The sequence below is a fragment of the Electrophorus electricus genome, chromosome 4, assembly GCF_041902795.1.
Source record: "Electrophorus electricus isolate QZ-2024a chromosome 4, ASM4190279v1, whole genome shotgun sequence".
Taxonomy (NCBI): domain Eukaryota; kingdom Metazoa; phylum Chordata; class Actinopteri; order Gymnotiformes; family Gymnotidae; genus Electrophorus; species Electrophorus electricus.
The window spans coordinates 22680986-22705979 of NC_137500.1; the positions used below are offsets into that span (position 1 = coordinate 22680986).

The 24994-nt window shown below is 44.1% G+C and overlaps 1 protein-coding gene across 1 annotated transcript in view; it reads right to left on the minus strand.

The window, feature by feature from the left end:
- The window catches only part of fam135b (family with sequence similarity 135 member B), a 49828-nt gene that overhangs the window by 16965 nt on the left and 7869 nt on the right, over window positions 1-24994 (minus strand). The window contains exons 2-7 of the mRNA XM_027016250.3: window positions 16639-16730; window positions 10260-10339; window positions 6895-7034; window positions 5206-5276; window positions 3927-4100; window positions 2802-2928 (exon numbers count right to left, since the gene is read on the minus strand). Of these exons, the coding sequence (XP_026872051.2) occupies window positions 2802-2928; window positions 3927-4100; window positions 5206-5276; window positions 6895-7034; window positions 10260-10339; window positions 16639-16715 (669 nt within the window). The 5' untranslated portion in view covers window positions 16716-16730. The remainder of the gene's footprint in view (window positions 1-2801; window positions 2929-3926; window positions 4101-5205; window positions 5277-6894; window positions 7035-10259; window positions 10340-16638; window positions 16731-24994) is intronic.

The following is a 24994-nucleotide window of genomic DNA, read 5'->3' on the forward strand; positions in this document are numbered from 1 at the left end:
GTCAGCAGCGCTGCACTGGGAACAGTCAGCTCACGCTCAGAGCTGGTCTGGCCTGATCTAGGGTGTCAGCAGCGCTGCACTGGGAACAGTCAGCTCACACTCAGAACTGCTAGCATAACATCTCACTAGGATTGTGAGGTTGAGTTTGCAGAAGGGTTTGACATGCTTTTCAAGTCCCGAGTATCCTCTCTGAACCAGTACCACAGGCAGCTTAGAACAGCTTATTCTACATAAAAGATGACATTCATTAAGTTGAAACTACATGCTTACAAGCTATATCTTCTTACTTATTATTTCATTCACCTAGATTGTTTGCTTATTTGTTTACATTAAATGATTATTTGAGAGTATGAGGCTCCCAAACCTGCACACTACTATCAATTCCGACTTTGATGCCAGGGGACAATGTTTGTTTCCCTTCTCAGCCAGCCGGGGGCTCTGTAGCAAGTGCACTGCACCCCTAACAGCCTCAACAGTCTCAATTTATTGTACCTATAGTTGATCATACTCTCAGTACAATATGGAATTTGCCTATTATAGCTGATCTGACTTCCAGATGACACACAATTCTACTTAGGGCTACTTTATGTTTATGTATATGTGTGTGTGTGTGTGTGTGTGTGTGTGTGTGTGTGTGTGTGTGTGTGTGTGTGTGTGTGTGTGCAAGCGTGCAGATGCATATGTGGGCATGTAACTGCAAGCTTACAAACATATTTTTGTTTCCATACATGTGTGATGTGTGTTTTGTAATTTACTGACAGCAGAAAGCTCTCTCATCATACCTGAGATAGCCCAGTAATTTTAAGCTCTGTTAGAACCTCAAACAGCTGCCTGAATACTGATAATTCTCTCTCTCTCTCTCTCTCTCTCTCTCTCTCTCTCTCTCTGCTGCTCTTTGACACACACACACACACACCCATATATGGAAACACACAATTCATATCAAAATGTCATGACATTCACAAAATCGGTTCCCTTTTTACATGTAATAAGCATATTAAGTGGCTGCATCTTTTTGCTGACATGTTAATGAGGAATCTCCCACAATGCACCTGCAAGCAGGACCGAAGACGGAGATGAAGCTGTAATTCAAGACATTAAGTGGTAGCCCAGAAGGTAGACGATACTGCAGTGCACCAGGGAGCGTGGTGTAACCATCTGCTCACCACAGCGCAGTTCACGCTGGCCTCTCACAGCATGGCAAAAGGAAGCACGAGTCGAACATAATTGCACACGGGTGAGCTGCGCTGATCTGCACTCCCCGACTACAGAAAGCAGAGAGGGACAGAGCGAATTTGACCAAATGAGAAGTGCTTTTTTGGTTTTCTGCGTTCTTTGTCAGGAAAGCCTATGGTGGGCTGACTGGGACAAAAGGCTGTACTGTACTCCGACCGAACAATCAGAACAATCATGTTGTAACATGAATGATCACAGTCATGGAACATTTATATTTGCAAAAAATATATCGATTTTTTTTTACTGAGCAATAAATGTTTGGTTATAATGATGACATACCCTGTTTACAATTCAGACAAAGCAAACAATTTTACATTATAAACTTCTGCAAGAAGGAAAAAGGAGAAAATGAAAGAGAACAAGAAAGAGACAGATTGAGAGAGAGAGGGTGAGAACAGCATGGGGAAATGGATGGACAGAGGGAGGCAGTGACAGAGCGAGAGAAATAGAAAAAGAGAGAGGGGGAGAAAGAGAGAGAGAGAGAAAGAGAGAGAGAGAGTTTCTCCTGCCAGTTTAAGCCGGTTAAGGTTATGCTCATTACTGTAATCAAATGCCCCCCCCCCCCCCCCAACGCCTACTCTGGGCTTATTAAAGCACCCTGCAGGGGGGGTGTTAACACAGGACCCACACTGTGCAGAAAGGGGCCATATTCATATTTATGGCCCTAGGAACCATCTGCAAGGAAACAGTAGGCAAACACCAGCCAATCAGGAGTGAGGTGTGAGTAGGGGTCTCATCTAATCAAAGGATAAGAGGGCGCAAATTAAGTAATTTCACAATGATACCCTTTCTCCCACATGATGTGCAAAACCAAACAATGACGAGAATGATGAAAAAACTTTTTTCATTTTTAAAATGGAAAATCACCCAACTGTGCTATAAAAAGATTATGATTATATTAAAACAATCTCTTGAAACATGAAAATGTAGAAACATGAAGCACAGCTGCAACATTGCAACATTCATGGTCATCTGTTTCTCAGGTGCAGGGTTGCTGTTCGCTCTATATCAAAACCAGCCCCACCTGGGTTCTTTAGCAATGCATCTCTAACAGCTAAATGTCTGTAGTAGAACAAGGGCCAAAAGCCACCACTCCTGAGCTCTCACACACAGGACAGTGTGTGGCAGTCACTTACTCACACACACACACACATAAACAGGGTCAGGATTCTAGATCCGGCAATGAAGTGGGAAATTCGGCTTCTGAAGGTTAATTGGACCTTAATAAGACACGTGCACAGCTTAGTGTCCCAGTGGAAATGGTTGCTTCAGCTGCCCTTAATTGTCTCTTTTAGGAGTCAAAAGACAAATCTCTCCATTTACACTCCCCACTTGTGTGAGTCAGGGATATGAAAGGCTTCCGTGGCCCGGGAACATCTCATATCCCTGATGAATGAAAACTGTGGTACCACCACTTAGCCACTCAAACCACTTAAAAAGAAAAAAAAAAAGATGGAAAGACTTCAGCCATCCGAAAACATCCCAGCGCTGCAGTGTTTCACCGTTATGTCACCGGTATTTTGTAAGCTATGCTTAGAATGAATTAAGCAGGAAGAGGAAATTACCTCGGTGAGAACGGGTCGACAGTATCCCGCCCCGAACATCAGGTTCTCCACAGACATCACAGAGGGCGGAGTCTCACTCTCTGGAGAGCCCTTTCCCAGCCACACCCCTTTAGTGCTGCGTGCAAAACTGGAGAGAGGGGAGAAAAAAATTCCCAGATTACAAAGTTCTTCCCCTTCAGCTTGATTGATGCTCTTGTCTCGAGGTAGATGGGTGTCAGCGCGCTTCATTGAGAGCATCGGGCCAGGACACGCGAGCCCGATCATTCCCAGTTTGCACAAGCTCCGTGAGTGATTACTTTCAGAAAAAAACAAACAAACACAAAAAAAAAAACAGAGAAATGTGTGGCGGTGCTCAGATGAAAAACACAAACGTCTGATTAGTCTGAAACTCCAGTAGAGCACTTTGCTCCAAAGTGCTTTTTCCATAGCTAGGATATGACAGGTTTCATTCCAGCCAGTTGGAAAAACACCTGTCAAGCTGAAAGGGCTCTGAACTCTGTACTAAAGGAGAGCTTTGCTCAGTTCCAATGTGTGCCATATTAATATGTTATTCGCCATCATTCATTACTGTACCCGTCAGGGCCTGGCTGATAGTTTTAGTGCTGCAGTTTCTGCCTGGGCTTAAATGCATCCTAATTGATTATTTTGTAAAAGGCTAAAATGGCCACTGTATTAGGCTATGTTTAAGCTTCGTAGAAATCAGAGGAAATTTTAAATAATGAGAAACATTTGTTTTAATAAAGTCTGAGTTGGAAGACTTTGCTTTCAAATCTATCACAGGCACACCTACATTTAAAAAAATGTTAACTGGCTACAAATAAACATTATACTGTAGCCATTTTCTTTCATATATTCACCAGTTATGAAGACGGTCAGTGGCTGCTGGATTTTGGAATGATAGTTCCATACTTTATCGTATAACTGACATCATATTTAATTTAAAATGTGATTTAAGTAGCTAGCCTTGGTTTGCGTTGTCTCAAGTTCAAAGCTTAAGTGTTGCTTTGGGTGAGCAGGTAGAGCACAACTGAGTGCAGGTGTCCAATCCCTGGTTGCTGCAGAGAGCAGCTTCGATTGGTCCATGATAGGTTGGGAGAAAATCAGGTTGGAGTTAGGTGCGCTTACCTCATCAGCGGCTGGTGCAGAGCAACTAGGGAGGCATGAACAGTGATGGAGATGACGGACAGGTGGAAGTAGTCAAACATGACAGGAAGGTGGTGATGGAGGCCTGTCTGTGGGTGGAGATGAAGACCCAGCGTCCTACTGCTGATCACAGGCACAGAGGAGATATCAGCCAGTCTGAAACACACACACACACACACACACACACACACACACACACACATATATACACACACACACACACACAGGCATGCACACACACACACACACACACACACACACACACTCACACACACACACACACACACACACAGACACACACACACACACACACACACACAGACACACACACACACACATACACACACACACACACAGGCATGCACACACAAATGCGCGCACGCACACACACACACACACACACACACACACACACACACACACACACACACAAAGATGTTATGGATCAAGATTTCTGCAGTGAAAACCTGATGGTGGAAAGGGATTTGTGCTTCAAATCAAAGTCAGTCATTTCCAAACAGCAACATGAAACAGGGAATCGATTTCCAAACAGCATTATGTCACCACCTCTCCGTATCATCACACCATATTGGTAGCGAACACCAACATTACTATGAAGTTCTTGACAGCTGAAACTCAGTGTCAGTCTGAGATGTACTGGAAAGAGACATTCAGGTTGAGGATTGTGCATTCTGACTGCTCTACATTTTAAACCACTTTCCTGGGGTCAAGAATCCCTACAACTAGCGGGGTTTTCAGCATCAACAAAGGACTAAAATTGATAAACCTATGCAAGTTACGTAAAAATGATTAAGGATGATAAAAGGAAGGCAAGCTAAGGTAAGAGAGAACGGAGTATCCCTCTGGTGCCATTTTTGTCTCTTTTTGTGCACCATAGCATAACGTTTAGTAAATGTATGTCGGAAAATAGCCCAATTATGCCTCATATCAATTTTATACCACATGCTGTGCCACTTCAAATAAAACCTTCATCTTCACTGAACACTAAACCTTCCTCTTCACTGAAAACTTATTCTTCCTCACACACATGTGTGTTTGATGCATTCAGTTCCTGCCCCAGGCCCCAACACATGACCTCAACCCTCAATTCACAAGAATTCAGCAAGAAAGAGATATAGAGCGAGAGAGAGAGAGAGAGAGAAAGAGAAAGCTTGAACAGATATAAAATCAGTTTGCGGTCAGAAGTGCAGAGCTCAGCAGATGTTGCCATGTCCAAAGTGCTAAGGGGAGCAGTACTTACTGCTGTTCCACATCGGTGAAGTGCAGGTCAATCCTGAGCTGGAAGTTCACCTCGTTCAACACCTCCTCCACCTGAGCGGACAGAAGCAGCCAGACGTCAATCAAACAAAAAGCTGACAAGCAAGCCATCATCCATCAGAGCGACTGACAACTACCAATCAAACTGACAAGACTCTGACGTTGTAGTCAGCAGTCCAAAATCACCATAACTACCCCCAGAGAATGTCAGTGGGTCGTTAAGGCAATGACAATCACAGCCACTTTACTATTATTGCATCCCATGGACAGGACACAATACATCGCCTACATAATCAATATTTTACAATTAAGGGTTCAACCACAAGAAGGCTGTAGCTTTTAATCAAACATCCAATCGAAAGCATGTGACAGGGTCGTAGATGAGAGTCCAGGCGCACTGGTCTTTGCGATTGTCTGAGACTGTAACGGATTGCTTAAAGTGCACAGAGAACAGAGGGCCGTGTCCAGATGGTAATCAGATTTAATAAACATACCGCAAGAACAAAAAGACGTCCAGCAGAAATCCAGCAGTGCTGGTGAGTTCGTAGTGAGCTGACATATATACACGTGATAGAGAGAAAGAGAGAGAAAGAGAGAGAGAGAGAGAGAAAAAGAGAGAGAGAGAGAAAGAGAGAGAGAGAAAGAGAGAGAGAGAGGGACAAAGAAACAGTGAGAAAGAGACAGGAAGTCTTCTCAGATTTGAACCATCACATTTCTCATTATTCCCTCCTTGGCCTGTTCCCACTCTCAGAGAAGAAAGGGAGCACGACTGACATGTTTAAAATTAGGTGGCGTGTCATGAGGGCCCTTTTTCGCCAGGCGTCTGCGGTTTTCTCCCAGTAATGAGATCTAAAAATAAGAGTCGCGGTGAACTTTGCTTTGTGATGCTACTGTGGAGGCGGCGCAACCAGGCGCGCATTTGGCGGCTGACCCGAAGCCATCGACGTGGCCGTCCTTGTTAATTAACAACTTAAGGACTTGCACCTTTGTTGGTCTTTGTCGGTCTTTTAATCTCTACCTCATTCCACAGAAATCCGTTGCTTCACATTCTCGTTGAGGTCAGTGCCACCGACCCTACGGAAGGATTCAGCTCTTAATCCAGCATGTTTGACTGCATTTCACTCTGATGCATCTCCTTTGGCTCGCCAGGCGAACCGTTTTCAGCTCTTCTCATTTCGCTCACCTCGTGGAAATCTGATTTTGAAACTGCTTGAACTTCCAGGATAGAGCTGGTAAACGTAGTAAAAAAAGATTCGCGTTATGACCCAACGCACATATTCCGCCTTACTCTTCCATCCTTTCTTCCATCCCTCCATCAATCCGTACCCATTCCTACAAAATTTGACTGTGATACCAAGATTCCTCTTCTGACCCAAAGCACATGACTGAATTTCATGGTACCAGCACATCGATTTGCTAGTCGACTCTGCATCTGTGTTCACATAGTCAAAGCCTCAGAGCTAAAGTTAACACTTAGAAGTCCGTCTGTACACAACCGCATGGTTAAGAATTCGTCTAGTGGTTTAGCTGTTAATTTAGAGCTGGAGTTTTTGCTGGGCAGGACCAGGTCTGAGAACAGCTGTCATAAACTGTGCAGCTGGTCTCAGTTCAAGAAGGCTGGTGTTAGGAGAGCAAATCAGTGTCTGAGACTGAACATCTTAATGAGACTGACCCGGTCTCCATCCAGCAGCAGGTGGACCCTGAATGTCACGCGGTCCTCCAGTGTGACTTCCTCATTCCTGTAGAGGATCTGAAATATCCGACTGAACACCACGCCATCGTGCACCCCTGCACTGCTGAAGCCACACTCGCCTATGGAGAGATGGAGGTGCGGAAGGACAGAAGGCAGAAAAAGTGAGGAAGGAATTCATTACTTTTTCCAAAGAGCAAGAAGTTAGTTTAGGAAAGATAGTTTTGGTGTGTGTGTATATGTGTGTGTGTGTGTGTGAGCGTGTGTGCGTGTGTGTGCGTGCGTGTGCGTGCGCGTGCGTGCGCGTGCGTGTGCGCGCGTGTGTGCGTGTGTGTATGTGTGTGTATGTGTGTGTGTGTGTGTGTGTGTGTGTGTGTGTGTGTGTGTGTGTGTGTGTGTGTATACACGCTGATGATTTGGCACATCCTTGTCCTTTTAGACTCTTTTTACTTCTTTCTTGTTTGCTGACATCAACAAGAGGGATGTGCCAAATCATTAAAACCTCGCTGAAGGTAATATTACAAGCCTGTGAGAGTTGGGGTGTGTGTGTGTGGGAGAGAGACAGAATTCTTTGGCAGAATTGACACAGTCACACCAGTAAAGCTACCTTGAACTAGAGAGGGTGAAAGCATACTTTCACTGGCCCCCAAACACCCTCTCTCCCTCTGTCGGATAGGCTTAATCACTGCCATACTTGTACTACAAACACTACCAATTAAAACATGACAAAGATGAATAATGTGTGAAATAGCAGTTGTGGCCAATTACATGACTTTGTCCCGTGATTACTGTGACATGGAGTATTGGAGGAAACTGCGTTTCTGTGCAAGGCCTGAGAGGGACTAGCTTCCTGGTCTGACCGGATCAACTGACCTGGAGCTCGTAACCCATTCAAGAAGCAGCTTGCATCGATGCACAGACAAGCCCGGTATATCTGTTCAAGGTCAAGCAGATAGGGCATGCTCAGCTGCCGTGTACAAACAGGCAATGGTCCAAACAGATTACTAAGATACAGCACAGCCCGGGAAGTCAGCTAAGTAGCAAGAGGCTTCCCACACCTCCAGAGATAAACTGCGGGGTGTGTGTACAAATCTTTATGAATCTGTAACAATCTACACAGAACATGAGGGAGCATGGAAGAGAGACACAGACAGAGAGAGAGAGAGAGAGAGAGAGAGAGAGAGAGAGAGAGAGAGAGTGACAGCAAGAGACAGGGAGAGATAGATAGAGAGACAGAGAAAAACAGAGTCAGAGACAGAAAGAGAGAGGGGGAGAGAGAGAGAGAGAGAGAGAGAGAGAGAGAGAGAGAGAGAGAGAGAGAGAGGGAGAGAGAGAGAGAGAGAGAGAGAGAGAGAGAGAGAGAGAGAGAGAGAGAGAGAGAGAGAATGCTCCTGTGGTTGTTTCAAGCTGGCTCTTGCCCAGAGTTCACAGCCTAACCTTGGGCTGTAGGAAACAAGAAGATAAGTGAGAAAAAAAAAGAGAGAGAGAGAGAGAGAGAGAGAGAGAGAGAGAGAGAGAGAGAATGACAGAAAGAATGCATTAGCAGGAAAAATGAGAGAATATAATTAAAGAATGAAGAAATGGAACAGGAGAGAGTTGATGTATAGTCTTATCTTTGGTTATACTGTTATAAGCAAATACCATAATCTAGACAAGCAGATGACATTAATATTATAGCATATAATACACTTTATATGATTATTTTACATAATTCCATTTTTGTTTCTTTAATTTATTACTGGAATATTTTTTATCCAGTCTTAGTATATGTTTGAATGTCTTAGAGTGTTGTCTTCTGTGAATTCTTGCTTTCAGTCTATTGAGCAATTAGACCTTTCTGAATGATGAATTTTATTTTCACAAAGAAAAAACAGACAAAGTGTTTTCGTACAAACTTGCAAAATGAGGGACAACATTTAGGCTACAATTCATCCGGCTTTAGCCAGCCCCGGTTCCCCGTGGCTCTTTGTGTGTAAGGGTGGGACCCAGCAGGCATTGGCTAGCACTAACAGCTGCAGGTGCAGTCTGCACTTCCAATGAAAGCTTGACCCAGAAGCATTTTAGGCACTGTGTATTTAGATGTTAGTACTATGCAATTGAGACAAACAGCAGTGTTGGTTGTCACAGAAAACAAAGGTTCTCAGGGGGAATAACATCTATAAGAGCGTGCTGTTGATGTCGTAATGGTGCTATAAACACTTTACAAACTGACCTTGACCGTTGTTAACTTTGAGCTGGATTGTGCGAATTTCTACACCGTGTATGTTTGACAAAGACTGAAATTAAGTTGGTCTATTGAGAACCTGTTGGTCTTTGAGTTGATGGCAGTTTAAGTAAGATAGCGGTCACTGATCACATTTTGTTCCACACTCAGGGCCTTTATCCTCTGTTGCTCCACTGCTTTCCCTGTGACTAGCTCATCTTTCTCAGTGCAGTAGAACAGGAGTATATTTTAATCGGCAACAAAGGCCACAGGTGTATCACAATCCATCGCAAGCACTAACTCCCCTCTCATTGTCTTCTGGGTAGAGAACAACCACCTGAAGTACTAACCCTCAAGTTGTATCAGGTTTTGTATCATTGTATTGTACTTTTTGCTCATGTCTACTAAGAATATCATTAATTTCTCAGATGCTCATATTAACAGCAAGTAGAGTATCTGACAATATTCTAAAATAATCTTCAGATGGGAGATTATTTTAGAAGGTAGCACAAAGTATTAAAAAATATATTACAGTGTTAACACTCGTAGAATGGTAGATGGTCATTAGATTGCACATATTGTACATACATATTTAATTTATGTTTGGCTGAGAAAGCAAGGGCAGTTCAGCCTTGCCGTGGGCAGGCTTATTCTCCAGGGCGAGTGGAATCTAACATCAGCCACAGCTCTGGTTATGATGTCACAATGTCACAGTCAACAAACAACGTCTGTCTTGTTTATACGGCAAAAGACCTGGACACAGCACAGGTGCAGGTCTGTGGGAAGGACTGTGCTTGGCATCTGTCTGAAGGCTCCTGCTCCCTCGTGTGGGTGACTGGTACATGCACTAGCCTGGCTCTGTGTCTTTACCACAGGGCTGAGCAGTGCACTGGCACTGCACCCGGTGGACACAGTGAACAGAAATACACTCACACACTCACTTACATCAGGGTCACAAATATTGTCAAGCAACAATAAAGTTAGATACTGTAAAAGAAAGACTTTGTGTTAGATAGATAGATAGATAGATAGATAGATAGATAGATAGATAGATAGATAGATAGATAGATAGATAGATAGATAGATAGATAGATAGATAGATAGATAGATAGATAGATAGACAGACAGACCATTATGCTGTTACCTGTGTAGCCAGGTATCGTTGCAATTAACCTGTGTGGCACACGTGGGGACACCTTGAGACCCGCCCTCACTTGATAGAACCTGTAGCCAATCACAGAAAGGTGAGGGGTTAGTACATCTGTACACTGTCGTAAGCAGGGCTTTCCAAGTCCAGGCCTGAGATCCATTGCTGTTTTATGGGGTTTCTTTTTGTGTGTATGCGAGTGTGTAGGCTTCTAATGACACCTGGTTCTGCTCCTGGAAGCCTTTATAAATGCCTATTAACATGCAGTGCAAGACACCCCAGGTTGGGCATGGAAAAGCAGTTTTCATCCATCTTCAGTGAGCTTCCCAATTTAATCCATCTCTTTAACATGTTCTTGATGCCATAGTTGGTTTCCAGCTGTTAGAGTATATCAAAGCTGGCCATAATTAGTGCTTAATAATTAATTATTAAGAAGGTGTGCTTAATGAAGAAGTGATACCTATATTTTTGGGATGCAGGGCACTGGTTTACATCATCTCCCTAATTGGACACATACCTGCTGTGAAACAAGACGTGGCAGGGCTTGTTCACTTGTTAGATATGGCTGAGTCTGAGCTGGTGCTCAGTGTAAAATCCCTTGTCTGCAGTCTTAGTACACCTCACTGACCACTTCACTGCACAGCACAACAGCCAAGCACTGTCCAAATGAGCAACCATTAACGCCTACAGGCCATGAATAATAAATGACACATTACTGACACATACAGATGGCCCTAGTACTAGCTAGGTGGTTCTCCATCTGGTGGTCCATGAAAATTAGCCTTAAGGCCATCTTGTCTTCCATGTCCACTGGCTTGTATCAAAGCCCAGACAGGTCAGCGCCAACCCGATCCTGGTTCGTCTGGCTTAAGTACACAACTGCAAACATCTGACTCACCCACACTGTATACGGACTGTGGTGAACTGCTCTGAGTGCATAAAGGCCATCTTGAGATCCATGGAAATGGGCTTTAAAGGTCATTTGGTGGTTCACAGAGATGGGCTTTAAAGACTGTCTGGTGGTCTATGAAACTTTAAGGCCATCTTGTGGTCCATGTAGATGGGATTTAAAGGTCATCTTGTGGTCTATGGAGATGGGCTTTAAGGCCATTTGTAGTCCATAGAGATGGTCTTAAAAGACCACTGGCTGGTCCATGAATATGAGTTTAAGGCCATCTTGTGGTCCACAGAGGTGGGTTTTAAAGACCATCTTGTGGTCCATGAAGATTAGATTTAAGGTCATCTCGTGATGATGGGTTTTAAAGGACATCTGATCTGATGGTTATCAAACCAATAAAACAAAAAAAGAATTTGGGTGAGCCACACCACTGCACAGTTCAGTGCTTTCATAAAGTGAACTAACTTCATTGCAGAGGAGAAACACACTAAGCTGTGTAGCGCTGTAAGACAGCAATGTGAATTCACTAACATACATTACATTAATGACTCTGCATATTACAGTTTCCGTCATGTATTTGAATGCATTTTTCCCCTTATAGAACTCTGTCTCCAACTGCACTACTGTCATATCTGGTTGGCAATTACAGCGCTACAAATGTAAGTAAATAATCCAGATAATGAAACCCTCACTCCAGCATTTGGTCTTTATTTGTTGTTAAGTGACAATAAATCAGTTTTCCTCGCTTTCTTTCAACTATCAGTTTAAAGAATAAAAAGTAATTCTCCCATAGAAGTTTGCAGACAGATGACGTCAACTCAGCACAGCTGATGGCACGTTCTCCTCTGGTTGGATGGTATGGTTCATCGCTCTCCCTCTCCAGAAGTACTTCCTACAGCCTAACTGGGACTGTCCTGCAACCATCATGGTGGCTCTGCTTTGATTTCTGTTTGTTTGTTTCATCACTTTCATCACATTGTACTGCTCCACAGACCTCAGGGGCTGAGCACAAACAGCCCGTTAGGCATCAGTGAATGGGCTTGCATTGTGCTGGATTCCCTTGTGCTGTCATTTATGCTGCCATGGACCTGCAGTGCACTGATTTTGCCATTTCGTAAGTAAATTTTATGTATAAAGCACATTTAAAACAAGAGTTGACCAAAGTGCTGAACACAAGGACAGGATATACTATAAATGACAATAAACATCTCAGAAACAAAGGACAATAAGATGTTAACACCACCATACACCTGAAACGCGATGATTTCCCAGTACCATCATTTAAACCACAGTGCTTTGCATTACACTCAGTCACACTCGTAGGGGCATTTAATGATTATTAGATTCATTTAGATTACTTATCGGCACTGATAATTTACGCTACAATTATTCACGTCTTCTAATTTAGGGCCATTTACACATTTATACTAGTAGTCTATAATTCTAAAAACATTTTTACGAAATCTTCTGTTTTGTATTTCAAAGCCATTTAGTGATTTATCAAATTGGAATTTAGACTCGTCTTTTTATGTTAGATTACACTAAAGCCAGCGAAGGATTTACACCACCATTTAATTACAAGACAAGACACAGTGGTGATTTAAACTTACAGTGATTCAGACTACAGTGATAGACACTAGAAGCACTCAAACCAGAGATTTACTGCAGTCTCAGCCTACCACACAGACTGTACTGGTGCGACACGCTTCTCTGTAGAACTAACTGCACTCTGATTCATCAAAGATCTGCTCACATGTGATGCTTCTGGGCATTCCACTGACATCTTCTTATATGATATACAATTATACCACCTCTGTAGCGCTACACAGCGGCCGGTACCTAAAAAACCAAGATGCAAATCAGGATACCCAAGTAAATAATAGTGCTCTGTCTTTTTAATAAAGGCTATTTTAATATGAAAATAATTGAGCTTTTCCAAATAACAGAGGGAGGGACAGAGAAAGAGAAAGAGATAGATAAGATAAAAGAAATAATTTTTAATCTGTCCCAAATGGGTGTTTGAGCCGAGCTATAACCAGATGTCAGTTATTAATCAGAACAGAAACGCATAAGCACAAATCCGTGCACACACACACACACACACACACACACACACACACACACACACACACATCCTACATATTGTATGGCATTATGGGTGATCTTTCCTTTGCATCAGTGCCGTGATTATTCTATGGGACTGGCACAGGAGGAGGGCCCCGCTCTCTCAGGAGAAGGCTGACAGCTCAGAGGAGGAAGTGAGCACAGTGGTGTGTGCGCTAGAACTTTACTCTCCTTCTCTGACACTGCTGCTGTCTTATATAGAACTCTACTGGGTCAATTTATAATTAGAAATGATCCAAGAGAAAATGAGTGTAGTTGATGTTTAAGGATCGGGCGAAAGCAGCTGGTTTTGTGCTATCACGGCTGAACCAAGTGTCTGTAGGGTAATTGTAGATCTGTTTAGCTACATATTTTAGAGAGTAATTTATACTAGAGTTATTAACAGAAGAAACAAGATAAACTACAGTCAATAATTCATTTACACTTACAAACCTTCTATGTTAGAGCTACTTAAAATAGGGCTTTTGCACCATTGTAATTATAAGAGTTTGCCCTATTCTAATTCACATTGGCCTTTTATGTATGTACATTAGGGCTGGAATACATAAAATGCTTTAATGGCTGTACCATAGTCTGGCCCACAACAGCCCTTGTAAGCATGATAGGAAACGCAAGCCACAGGGTAGGCACTGGCTCTTCCTGCAGCTCCCGTCTTAGAGCAGGTAGAGCAAAGTGCTAACAACTCCAAGGTCATGAGTTTTGTAGGCCAAGCTCTGGTCTACAGAGTCTTGTTCTCATCTACTCCCACTGCTGTGCATAGCTGTGTTCTCTCACAGAGATCATCTCACAGTGGTCATGTTGGCCCTGCACATCACAAATGGTCAATAGATTCAAGACTGTAGGTCACTGTCCTACCAGCTGTGATTTCCTACAGCTGTGATAACTGAACCTTGGCCTAAGGGGGTGTTGATACCAGTATGTAGTCACTTTTGATTGGTCAGTTGTGGCAAACTCTCTCACACGATCTCCAAGCCGCGTCAGTGCACTTCTTTTGGGACAAGCTACACTGGATCTCTCAGAGTGTGTTGTTTTTATCTAAAGAAGATGGCAGTCGGGGGCTTGTACAGTTTGCCCGCAGGGTTGCAGCCTTTTATCCTCGGTTTTTGCAGAGACTTCTCACCGGGCCTGCAAACCTGGTGTGGAGACCTTTAACCTATGTGGTGCTTCAGAGACTTGGGGGGTGTGACGTGAACCTGTCTTTGTCTGAGTGGATATTGAAAGATTGCCTCTCTTTGGTAACACCAGTGGGTCCTGAGCTGTGCGATGTGGACAGAGTAGCTGCCCACTTGAATGGAAAGTCTTGGCGCCTTGTGTCACCACATCTAGGGAAATGGAGATTTGCACTGACCGCATTGTGGCATGAGGGAAGCAGTTTTTCACAGTAATATGGTATTTCCCTGAGGTTGATGTCTTTGTTTAGTCTTTTAGCAAATATTTTTTATCAGTTTTGGGTTGTTTTACAAGGACACTCCTTATTTTTGGGTACAATTACACACAGAAGAAAGCACAATGTCAACTCTTGAATTTTTTTCTAGGGCAATCTAAGATGGAAGTGTGGATTTGTTCGAGGGTCAGACTGGCAGCAGTATTGTAATTGTGTTTAAAAGATTGACGAAGTGTTAGATTTTAGAATTTATTCTGTTGTGTATGAGCTGACTACTTTTGAAAATATTTGGGGTTACAATGATGTTTTGTGCTCTGTGAAAAGTAAGGGCCTGGGATTTTGTGAGTTAAATTTCCTTTCTCTTTTTGTAGTTGTAATGTGTTTTTGTATGTTGTGTGTTTGTATATTGTGTGATGACCCCCATGTCCTCTTCTGCCTGGTTTGGGTATTGCAGGACTGGGGTGGGGTTCTTTTTATGAAACACACCCAAGAGTATTTAGGTAAAATGGCTTATAAAGGGACCAAGAGCACTCTAGACAGAGTTTTTCTCTCTTCATAGGCTACCTGTACTCTCATATGTACCTGTAATCCCATGTGTACCTGTACTCCCATGTGTACCTGTACTCCCATATGTACCTGTACTCTCATATGTACCTGTACTCCCATATGTACCTGTACTCTCATGTGTACCTGTACTCATGTGTACCTGTACTCCCATGTGTACCTGTAGTCATATGTACCTGTACTCTCATATGTACCTGTACTCCCATGTGTACCTGTACTCTCATGTGTACCTGTACTCTCATGTGTACCTGTACTCCCATATGTACCTGTACTCTCATGTGTACCTGTACTCATGTGTACCTGTACTCCCATGTGTACCTGTAGTCATGTGTACCTGTACTCTCATATGTACCTGTACTCCCATGTGTACCTGTACTCTCATGTGTACCTGTACTCTCATGTGTACCTGTACTCCCATATGTACCTGTACTCTCATGTGTACCTGTACTCATGTGTACCTGTACTCCCATGTGTACCTGTAGTCATATGTACCTGTACTCTCATATGTACCTGTACTCTCATGTGTACCTGTACTCATGTGTACCTGTACTCCCATGTGTACCTGTACTCTCATATGTACCTGTACTCTCATGTGTACCTGTACTCTCATATGTACCTGTACTCTCATGTGTACCTGTACTCTCATGTGTACCTGTACTCATGTGTACCTGTACTCCCATGTGTACCTGTAGTCATATGTACCTGTACTCTCATATGTACCTGTACTCTCATGTGTACCTGTACTCCCATGTGTACCTGTACTCTCATGTGTACCTGTACTCCCATATGTACCTGTACTCCCATGTGTACCTGTACTCTCATATGTACCTGTACTCTCATGTGTGAACCGAGTGTGCTATGTAGACTGTAGGAACTGTTAACCACTTTTGCTAAAATAAAATGTATACATTTATTCACTAAGTTGTTGTTGTCTCCCATTTGTTGCATTCTTAACGAGCCAGCCGGGCCAACTGTAACTGATTAATAAAGTATTTCTTATGCTGCATTTCTGCAACTTATAATATCATATGTATTGCCTCATTACAATATCTAAACAAGTATAATGCATAATAATTGGGTTGCATTATTATTATTGTTGTTGTTGTTGTTGTTATCATTTTAACTCAGATAAGTGTATTACGTTTTACATTAAACCATTACCCACACCTACTTCCATCTTGGATGTAGGTAAGGGTAAGTAAATACAGTGGAATAACCAGGGAGCAAACACACACTTTGTCATTTTGATAAATATATGTAACTCATCTGCCAGATGCAGCGTGCAGTATGTGGTATGTGAAGTCTTGTGTGGTCAGGAAGCAGTGTTTATTATAGGGTTAACTGAAGGTAGTGTTTAGTATAAGATGTTCTGAAGGCATAGTGTAACAGTGTGCAGACAAACTTACCCTCTCTGGAAGAGATCCACATTGTGAAATTTATGCAGTTCCACAGAAAACTCCACAGTGCCCTGTACTTCAGACATCACCTATTCCATCACCTAGAAAGACAGACAGGCACACAGAAATAGACAGAGAGAGAGAGAGAGAGATAGAGAGAGACAGAGAGACACGGGGGGGGGGGGGGCGATATCAACTAGCCATTGGCCAATAAATTGTAGTATGAAATATTGCAATAGTTTAAGTTAGTAACAATATTAAGTAAATATTGTTTTGTTTTCAGTCTGGCAAAGAATGCTGGGGTATCGTATATAACAATATCTACAAATTACAAATTACAATTTGCCCTGCCTTGTTCAAAGGATCTGTTTCCCTTATATACTTTCCCTTATCATGTGTTTTCCCTGTCCTCATGCTCCTTGTTTCCCTGTCCTCGTGCTCCTTGTTTCCCTGTCCTCGTGCTTGTTTCCCTGTCCTCGTGCTCCTTGTTTCCCTGTCCTCGTGCTCCTTGTTTCCCTGTCCTCGTGCTTGTTTCTCTGTCCTCGTGCTCCTTGTTTCCCTGTCCTCGTGCTCCTTGTTTCCCTGTCCTCGTGCTTGTTTCCCTGTCCTCGTGCTCCTTGTTTCCCTGTCCTCGTGCTCCTTGTTTCTCTGTCCTCGTGCTCCTTGTTTCCCTGTCCTCGTGCTCCTTGTTTCCCTGTCCTCGTGCTTGTTTCCCTGTCCTCGTGCTCCTTGTTTCTCTGTCCTCGTGCTCCTTGTTTCCCTGTCCTCGTGCTCCTTGTTTCCCTGTCCTCGTGCTCCTTGTTTCCCTGTCCTCGTGCTCCTTGTTTCCCTGTCCTCGTGCTCCTTGTTTCTCTGTCCTCCTGCTCCTTGTTTCCCTGTCCTCGTGCTCCTTGTTTCCCTGTCCTCGTGCTCCTTGTTTCCCTGTCCTCGTGCTCCTTGTTTCTCTGTCCTCGTGCTCCTTGTTTCCCTGTCCTCGTGCTCCTTGTTTCCCTGTCCTCGTGCTCCTTGTTTCCCTGTCCTCGTGCTCCTTGTTTCTCTGTCCTCCTGCTCCTTGTTTCCCTGTCCTCGTGCTCCTTGTTTCCCTGTCCTCGTGCTCCTTGTTTCCCTGTCCTCGTGCTCCTTGTTTCCCTGTCCTCGTGCTCCTTGTTTCTCTGTCCTCGTGCTCCTTGTTTCCCTGTCCTCGTGCTCCTTGTTTCCCTGTCCTCGTGCTTGTTTCCCTGTCCTCGTGCTCCTTGTTTCCCTGTCCTCGTGCTCCTTGTTTCCCTGTCCTCGTGCTCCTTGTTTCCCTGTCCTCGTGCTCCTTGTTTCCGTGTCCTCGTGCTTGTTTCCCTGTCCTCGTGCTCCTTGTTTCCCTGTCCTCGTGCTCCTTGTTTCTCTGTCCTCGTGCTCCTTGTTTCCCTGTCCTCGTGCTCCTTGTTTCCCTGTCCTCGTGCTTGTTTCCCTGTCCTCGTGCTCCTTGTTTCCCTGTCCTCGTGCTCCTTGTTTCCCTGTCCTCGTGCTCCTTGTTTCCCTGTCCTCGTGCTTGTTTCTCTGTCCTCGTGCTCCTTGTTTCCCTGTCCTCGTGCTCCTTGTTTCCCTGTCCTCGTGCTCCTTGTTTCCCTGCCATGTGCCTATTTTGTTTTGATTCTGTCCCTGCCCTTGCTCCGCCCCTTAGCCACACCTTTCACCTGTGTCTGTTCTGTTACTCCGCCCATGTCTACTCTGCCCCAGGTGTGTGTTCAGTGTATATAGGCCCTTGAGTTCGCTTTAGTCTGGGGTCTTGCATTAGTTTGTGTCTTTGGTTTGAGGTTCTCTTTTTTATGCATTTCTGTTTCTAGTTTCAGTGTTTTTGTTTCCTGGTTCATTCTTTGTCCACCATGGTCCTCGGTAAAGCCACCTCACATTCGTATCCTGCTTCATTCTTGTCTGTTCACATGTTACAGTAACCTTGTTGATTTCATCCAGGATTTCACCATGATTTCCCACAACATTTGGCCCATCTTATGATGGGGGAGCCTGACTCTTGTCTCTAGTGGTAGACCATTACCTGTCGCCTGGTCTTTAAGTGGGGTTTTTGCTGTGATGATGGTCAACGTGTTCTTTCTGTCATCAAATGGCCTTGTTTATTTGGACATTTGTTTGTTCTATATGTTTTTGGCATTTTAGAACCACTCTTTCTGCTGGCATTTCTGTGGATCTGGCATCTGGCAAGGGTAATACTGGGGGCTGATCACCTTAGAGGTTAGACCAGTAGATGGCTGAGTGAAGCTTTTGGTAGCTGTGGAGAAAACCTCTGAGCTTGTAAGCTTTCAGTTAGACCGGGGGTGATATCCAGACGAGAGACTTGCCATCACGTTCAGTTTCAGTTCATTAAAGCTCTTCACATACACCAGGTAAACTGAGGTGCTCTGTTCACACAATATCATCTACGATGCCAAAGTACCTGAGTTGAGTTCAATAGGTTCATTGACATGAAATACATCTGGTAAACTAGCCTTAAGGGTGGTGCACATTCTACTGCAAGGGGTGAACAAGGATGGAAATAGCAGAGATAGAACATGACTTTACAATCCTTTCGACATCTGGCTTGAGTATTGCTGACAGTATTTGTCATTCAGGATTTGCTGTGCTTCTAATACCTGAATGACCAATGCCATGAGTCTCTCTTACCTATAATGCAGCTGGACAAGTCAGGGGAGCAAAATAGAGATTATTTCTATGAGATTGCAGTCATTAGGGTGAACCCTGGAGAGTGCATCAACTTTGGTGTTTTTGGTACCAGGAGGATATGAGATATTGGAATCCCCACACTGCTTGCCAGGGGTTCAGTCCCTTTGCTCTTCAGAGGTATTCCAGGTGTTGATGGTCTGTGAGTACCAGACAACAAACTGCTGCCCCTTCTAGCCCGTGTTGCTTCTCCGTCAGCGTAAGTCCCTCGTCTCTGATGTGATCATTTCTTTCTGCAAGGCCATGTCCTGTGAAAATATACACGAAGATACACTTTTGCAGGAGACCCATATGTTCAGGAAAGAATGGCACCTGTCTTAATATCCATTCACGACGAACTGTTGGATGGGATCAGGGTGTTTCAGCAAAGGTGCAGTGGTGAATTGACATGACCTTGTCAGCGTCACTTGTCCAGTTGAGCTTGGTTTTCCTCGCTTTAAGAGGGAAGTAAGATGGGCTGCCACAGACCAGAATCCACACCTCTGTACAGCCCGGTAAGTTCAAAGGTCTGTTCTTTTCTTTTTTTTTGCTCGATCCAGCTTTGGATTTTTTCTTCTGCTCTTTTAGCAACATATCCAAACATATTTTCATGAGCTTCTCTAAGGACAAACGACCATCCCTGCTTACAAGCTCTGTTTGTACTTTGTCATTGAGCCACTTAAAGAAGACAGCACAGAGTGCAGATTCATTCCATCTGCTCTCCACAGATCAGGTGTGGAAAACGAGGACGTACTTTGCTGCTGTTGTCGTGCCTTGTGTCAGCTGGAGAAGTCTTTCTCCTGCATCCTTGCCCTTTGCTGGGTGATCAAAGATGGCTTTAAAATGCTCAATGAGTTTCTTGTAAGACATGAACTGAATTTGTTCTCCTTTCCAAACTGCCTTGGATCAGTCCAAGGCTTTGCTCATGAACAGATCTACAACATTAGCTGCTTTGGATGAATCGGTCCCAGACGGTGAAAGTACAACATACAGTGAACACTGAGGCAGGAAACTGTTACACTTTGAACAGTTACCACTGAACTTGTCGGGCAGTGCCACCTTGAATTCGGACTGGGCCGGGCTGGGAGAGACGAGAGTGGTTGCTGATTTGGAGGTGGAAGCAGGCGTGCAGTGCCGCTGGGCAACTGGAACTATACTATATTGCTACTATAATGTGCCAGATTTCTGCTCACTGTGAAGGTCTCCTAACAATCTCCCTTGTTCTGAGATGTCCTGGATGAGTTCCGAAATCAAGGCTTCTGGTGTGCGGTGTTGGCTTGCTGTGTCCATGCTGGTGGCAAAGTCTTCTGTGATGTTTCGGGTGGACGAGAAGAACCATGTGCAAGTATAAAAACAGATTTATCGAACATCCGCAAAAAGAGGAGAGGAGAATAATCAAACAGTCCAATATCATACAGGGGCAAACAGGATGAACAAGCCAAAAAGGCAAATAACAGTCAAATATCACCACAGGAGTAGACAGGATCAGCAAGTGTAGGCAAAAGACACAGTGAGATAAAAAGAAAGGCAAAAAAACTAAATGTATGGCTTGGTAATGCATGGGCATAGCAGACTTCACACAGGGATGTTTGTGGAGAGAAGTGCAGAGTGTAGAAGGTGCATGACCATGTACAAGCCTAATATCTAGTAGTAGATATCAAAGTGCCTCAAACGTTGCATTGCCATCCCACTCTGGGTTACTGGATTTCTGAATTGGATTTCTGAATGTTGAGAATCAAAATCTCTTTGGAATCAAGCACTGACATCTGAAAGAAATAAATACTTCTAGAACAGTACTTCTACTGTCTAAAACTAGCCTCTAAAGTAATTCAAGTTCAAGGTGGAAAATGTGGTATTAGATGTTACAGATGAGTCAGAACCTAACAAATTAGAGATGCACTTTTTTAAGGTGAGAGACACAGAGAGGGTGAGGTGCATGTACAGGCCTGTACAGCTCTCAGCACAAAAGCTCCTTAACTGAGAAGATCATGCTCTCATGAATGTTCACAGAGGAGTAAGAAAAATGACTGCATGAATTCCTTGGCGTTAATACAAGGCTAAATATTTAGCAGCTCCCGAATCAGAGTTTACACAAATCTCAATATATTCTGTCAGAGCGGAAGCAGAAAGGTATGTATCATCACCCCTGCACTGTGTTATTTTAATGAGAAAGAGGGGGCCAGTCCAAGAGGGTCCCTGAAAGTGGCACTAGGAGAACTGGGAAATTCTGTTTCCTCAAACCCACGGCACTTTCCCTCAGAGCAGACATCTGCCCCCCCTCTGCTTTCATCATCAGTGATTTAGCTTTTTAAAGGAAAGAAAAAAAAATCTATACTTTGGTTGTGAACCATAGCAGGACTGCTCCTGGCCCCCTAGCCCTGTGGGTAACCTCGAGCCAGAGCAGCCTCTATCTCCAGTTATTCAAACAGTGAGTCCCAGAAGGCCAAGTTTTCCTGTCCCAGGAGCCCTACTCCATAGCAAAAAAGCGAAACCCACTGTGCTGGTAGCATTGAGCAGCTCGGGGTGGCCCACTCCATTTAGATACTGTCTCCAGGTCAGCCCAACGAAGCCAGGCTCGACAATAAACATTCAGGTTCGAGACACAAAAGCGCTATCATGATTTTATATCATTCTCAGTTGTTTTCATTAATTGATTCTACCTGCAGGCTTGAATTGCAGGCTTGAATTAAAGAGCTAGTCCTGGGTTCTGGAGCGAGGACTCTGGCTTGCAAAAGCTTTACACCACCCTTCAGAGAGAAGACACATATTGTGCATATGTTGTACACAGGAGGTAATTAAATAATGTACATTTCTGTCAGCTAAAGTAGGCAGTTTAGTGTTCATATGTGATCACATAACCACACACACACACACACACACACTAAAACTATTTTTCTCTTGCTCTTGTGCATGAATTTCTTTCTCTCATTCCCTTCCTCACTTTTTTTCTCTACCTCCATCTCTCCATAAGTGACATTTCTGTACTCACACTTAATCAATAACATGACACAGCTCTCTCTACAGGGTCAGTGGTTCAGTGTGTAACAGCTCTGTCTACAGGGTCAGTGGTTCAGAGTGTCACATAGCTCTCTCTACAGGGTCAGTGGTTCAGAGTGTGACAGCTCTCTCTACAGTGTCAGTGGTTCAGTGTGTAACAGCTCTCTCTACAGGGTCAGTGGTTTAGTGTGTAACAGCTCTCTCTACAGGGTCAGTGGTTCAGTGTGTAACAGCTCTCTCTACAGGGTCAGTGGTTCAGTGTGTAACAGCTCTCTCTACAGGGTCAGTGGTTCAGTGTGTAACAGCTCTCTCTACAGGGTCAGTGGTTCAGTGTGTAACAGCTCTGTCTACAGGGTCAGTGGTTCAGTGTGTAACAGCTCTGTCTACAGGGTCAGTGGTTCAGTGTGTCACATAGCTCTCTCTACAGGGTCAGTGGTTCAGTGTATAATAGCTCTCTCTACAGGGTCAGTGGTTCAGTGTGTAACAGCTCTCTCTACAGGGTCAGTGGTTCAGTGTGTAACAGCTCTCTCTACAGGGTCAGTGGTTCAGTGTGTAACAGCTCTCTCTACAGGGTCAGTGGTTCAGTGTGTAACAGCTCTCTCTACAGGGTCAGTGGTTCAGGGTGTGACAGCTCTCTCTACAGTGTCAGTGGTTCAGTGTGTCACATAGCTCTCTCTACAGGGTCAGTGGTTCAGAGTGTAACAGCTCTCTCTACAGGGTCAGTGGTTCAGTGTGTAACAGCTCTCTCTACAGGGTCAGTGGTTCAGTGTGTAACAGCTCTCTCTACAGGGTCAGTGGTTCAGAGTGTCACATAGCTCTCTCTACAGGGTCAGTGGTTCAGAGTGTGACAGCTCTCTCTACAGTGTCAGTGGTTCAGTGTGTAACAGCTCTCTCTACAGGGTCAGTGGTTTAGTGTGTAACAGCTCTCTCTACAGGGTCAGTGGTTCAGTGTATAACAGCTCTCTCTACAGGGTCAGTGGTTCAGAGTGTGACAGCTCTCTCTACAGGGTCAGTGGTTCAGTGTGTAACAGCTCTCTCTACAGGGTCAGTGGTTTAGTGTGTAACAGCTCTCTCTACAGGGTCAGTGGTTCAGTGTATAACAGCTCTCTCTACAGGGTCAGTGGTTCAGGGTGTGACAGCTCTCTCTACAGGGTCAGTGGTTCAGTGTGTCACATAGCTCTCTCTACAGGGTCAGTGGTTCAGTGTATAATAGCTCTCTCTACAGGGTCAGTGGTTCAGTGTGTAACATAGCTCTCTCTACAGGGTCAGTGGTTTAGTGTGTAACAGCTCTCTCTACAGGGTCAGTGGTTCAGTGTATAACAGCTCTCTCTACAGGGTCAGTGGTTCAGGGTGTGACAGCTCTCTCTACAGGGTCAGTGGTTCAGTGTGTAACAGCTCTCTCTACAGGGTCAGTGGTTCAGTGTATAATAGCTCTCTCTACAGGGTCAGTGGTTCAGTGTGTAACATAGCTCTGTCTACAGGGTCAGTGGTTTAGTGTGTAACAGCTCTCTCTACAGGGTCAGTGGTTCAGGGTGTGACAGCTCTCTCTACAGGGTCAGTGGTTCAGTGTGTCACATAGCTCTCTCTACAGGGTCAGTGGTTCAGTGTGTAAAATAGCTGTCTCTACAGGGTCAGTGGTTCAGTGTGTAAAATAGCTGTCTCTACAGGGTCAGTGGTCCAGGGTGTGACATAGCTCTCTCTACAGGGTCAGTGGTTCAGTGTATAACAGCTCTCTCTACAGGGTCAGTGGTCCAGGGTGTGACAGCTCCCTCTTAAGGCTCCTTCCTGAGCCCATACTCCCAGGGTCACCCCAGGAGTCTCCTTCCCCTTCTCTATGATTGTTTGCAATCACGATATTGCTCAGTTGGCTGCAGTCCAGCCTGCTATCCGCCAGAGGCACCGGGACATTTGGTCTGGGGGCCGGGGGGGCAGTTGGCACCTGAGTGGACATTTTGTCCTCTAAGAGCGAGAGACATTGATTCAGACTGAGTGCAATGGAGAGTGAGAAAAAGACATTAAAACTTGGTGATCTGAATTTAAAATGTCTATTCAGTTTGTTGGCCTGTCTGTGTAATCACGACGTCTCACCGGTGAGCGGATATCAAACTGAACAAACACAGCAGGAACACGTGACAGCGCCACTGCACCAAGTCAGGGGTTAAACCGGAGCTGTGTACATGGAGAAATGCAAAGCTCATTCTTTTGCCCAAACTCATTCAGATCACACAACAGGTCTCGCAGCAAAAGAGTGAACAAGCTACTGAGCTACAGTGATGAATGCAGCCTACTGACTCTCATTGAATTATTTACGAGTTGTGACGTTTAAACCATATACGAGAGCTTCCGGTCCATAGAGATCCTTAGAAAATTTTAGTAACTGCACCTTTAAAGTAATTGAACTTGTTTTAATGCTATAAGTAATTCTGTTTGGGGTGGTTCTATCTGGTGGTTTCCTCTGTGTAGCAGCCTCTTATTGTAATAATTGCTGTAAACTACATTTAAAGTGCTAAAACATTGTGTACTGCTTAAATTATTAAAGGTGACAAAACAGTCTTTAAATCTTTATGGGTTTTTGTAAGGCAATTATATTGCTTACACATAATCAGATTAAAGTGATTACAGTGATTTATATTGCAATCTGACATCTCCTATTGAAGAGGTGGCCTCTGGTCTTTATGGATGT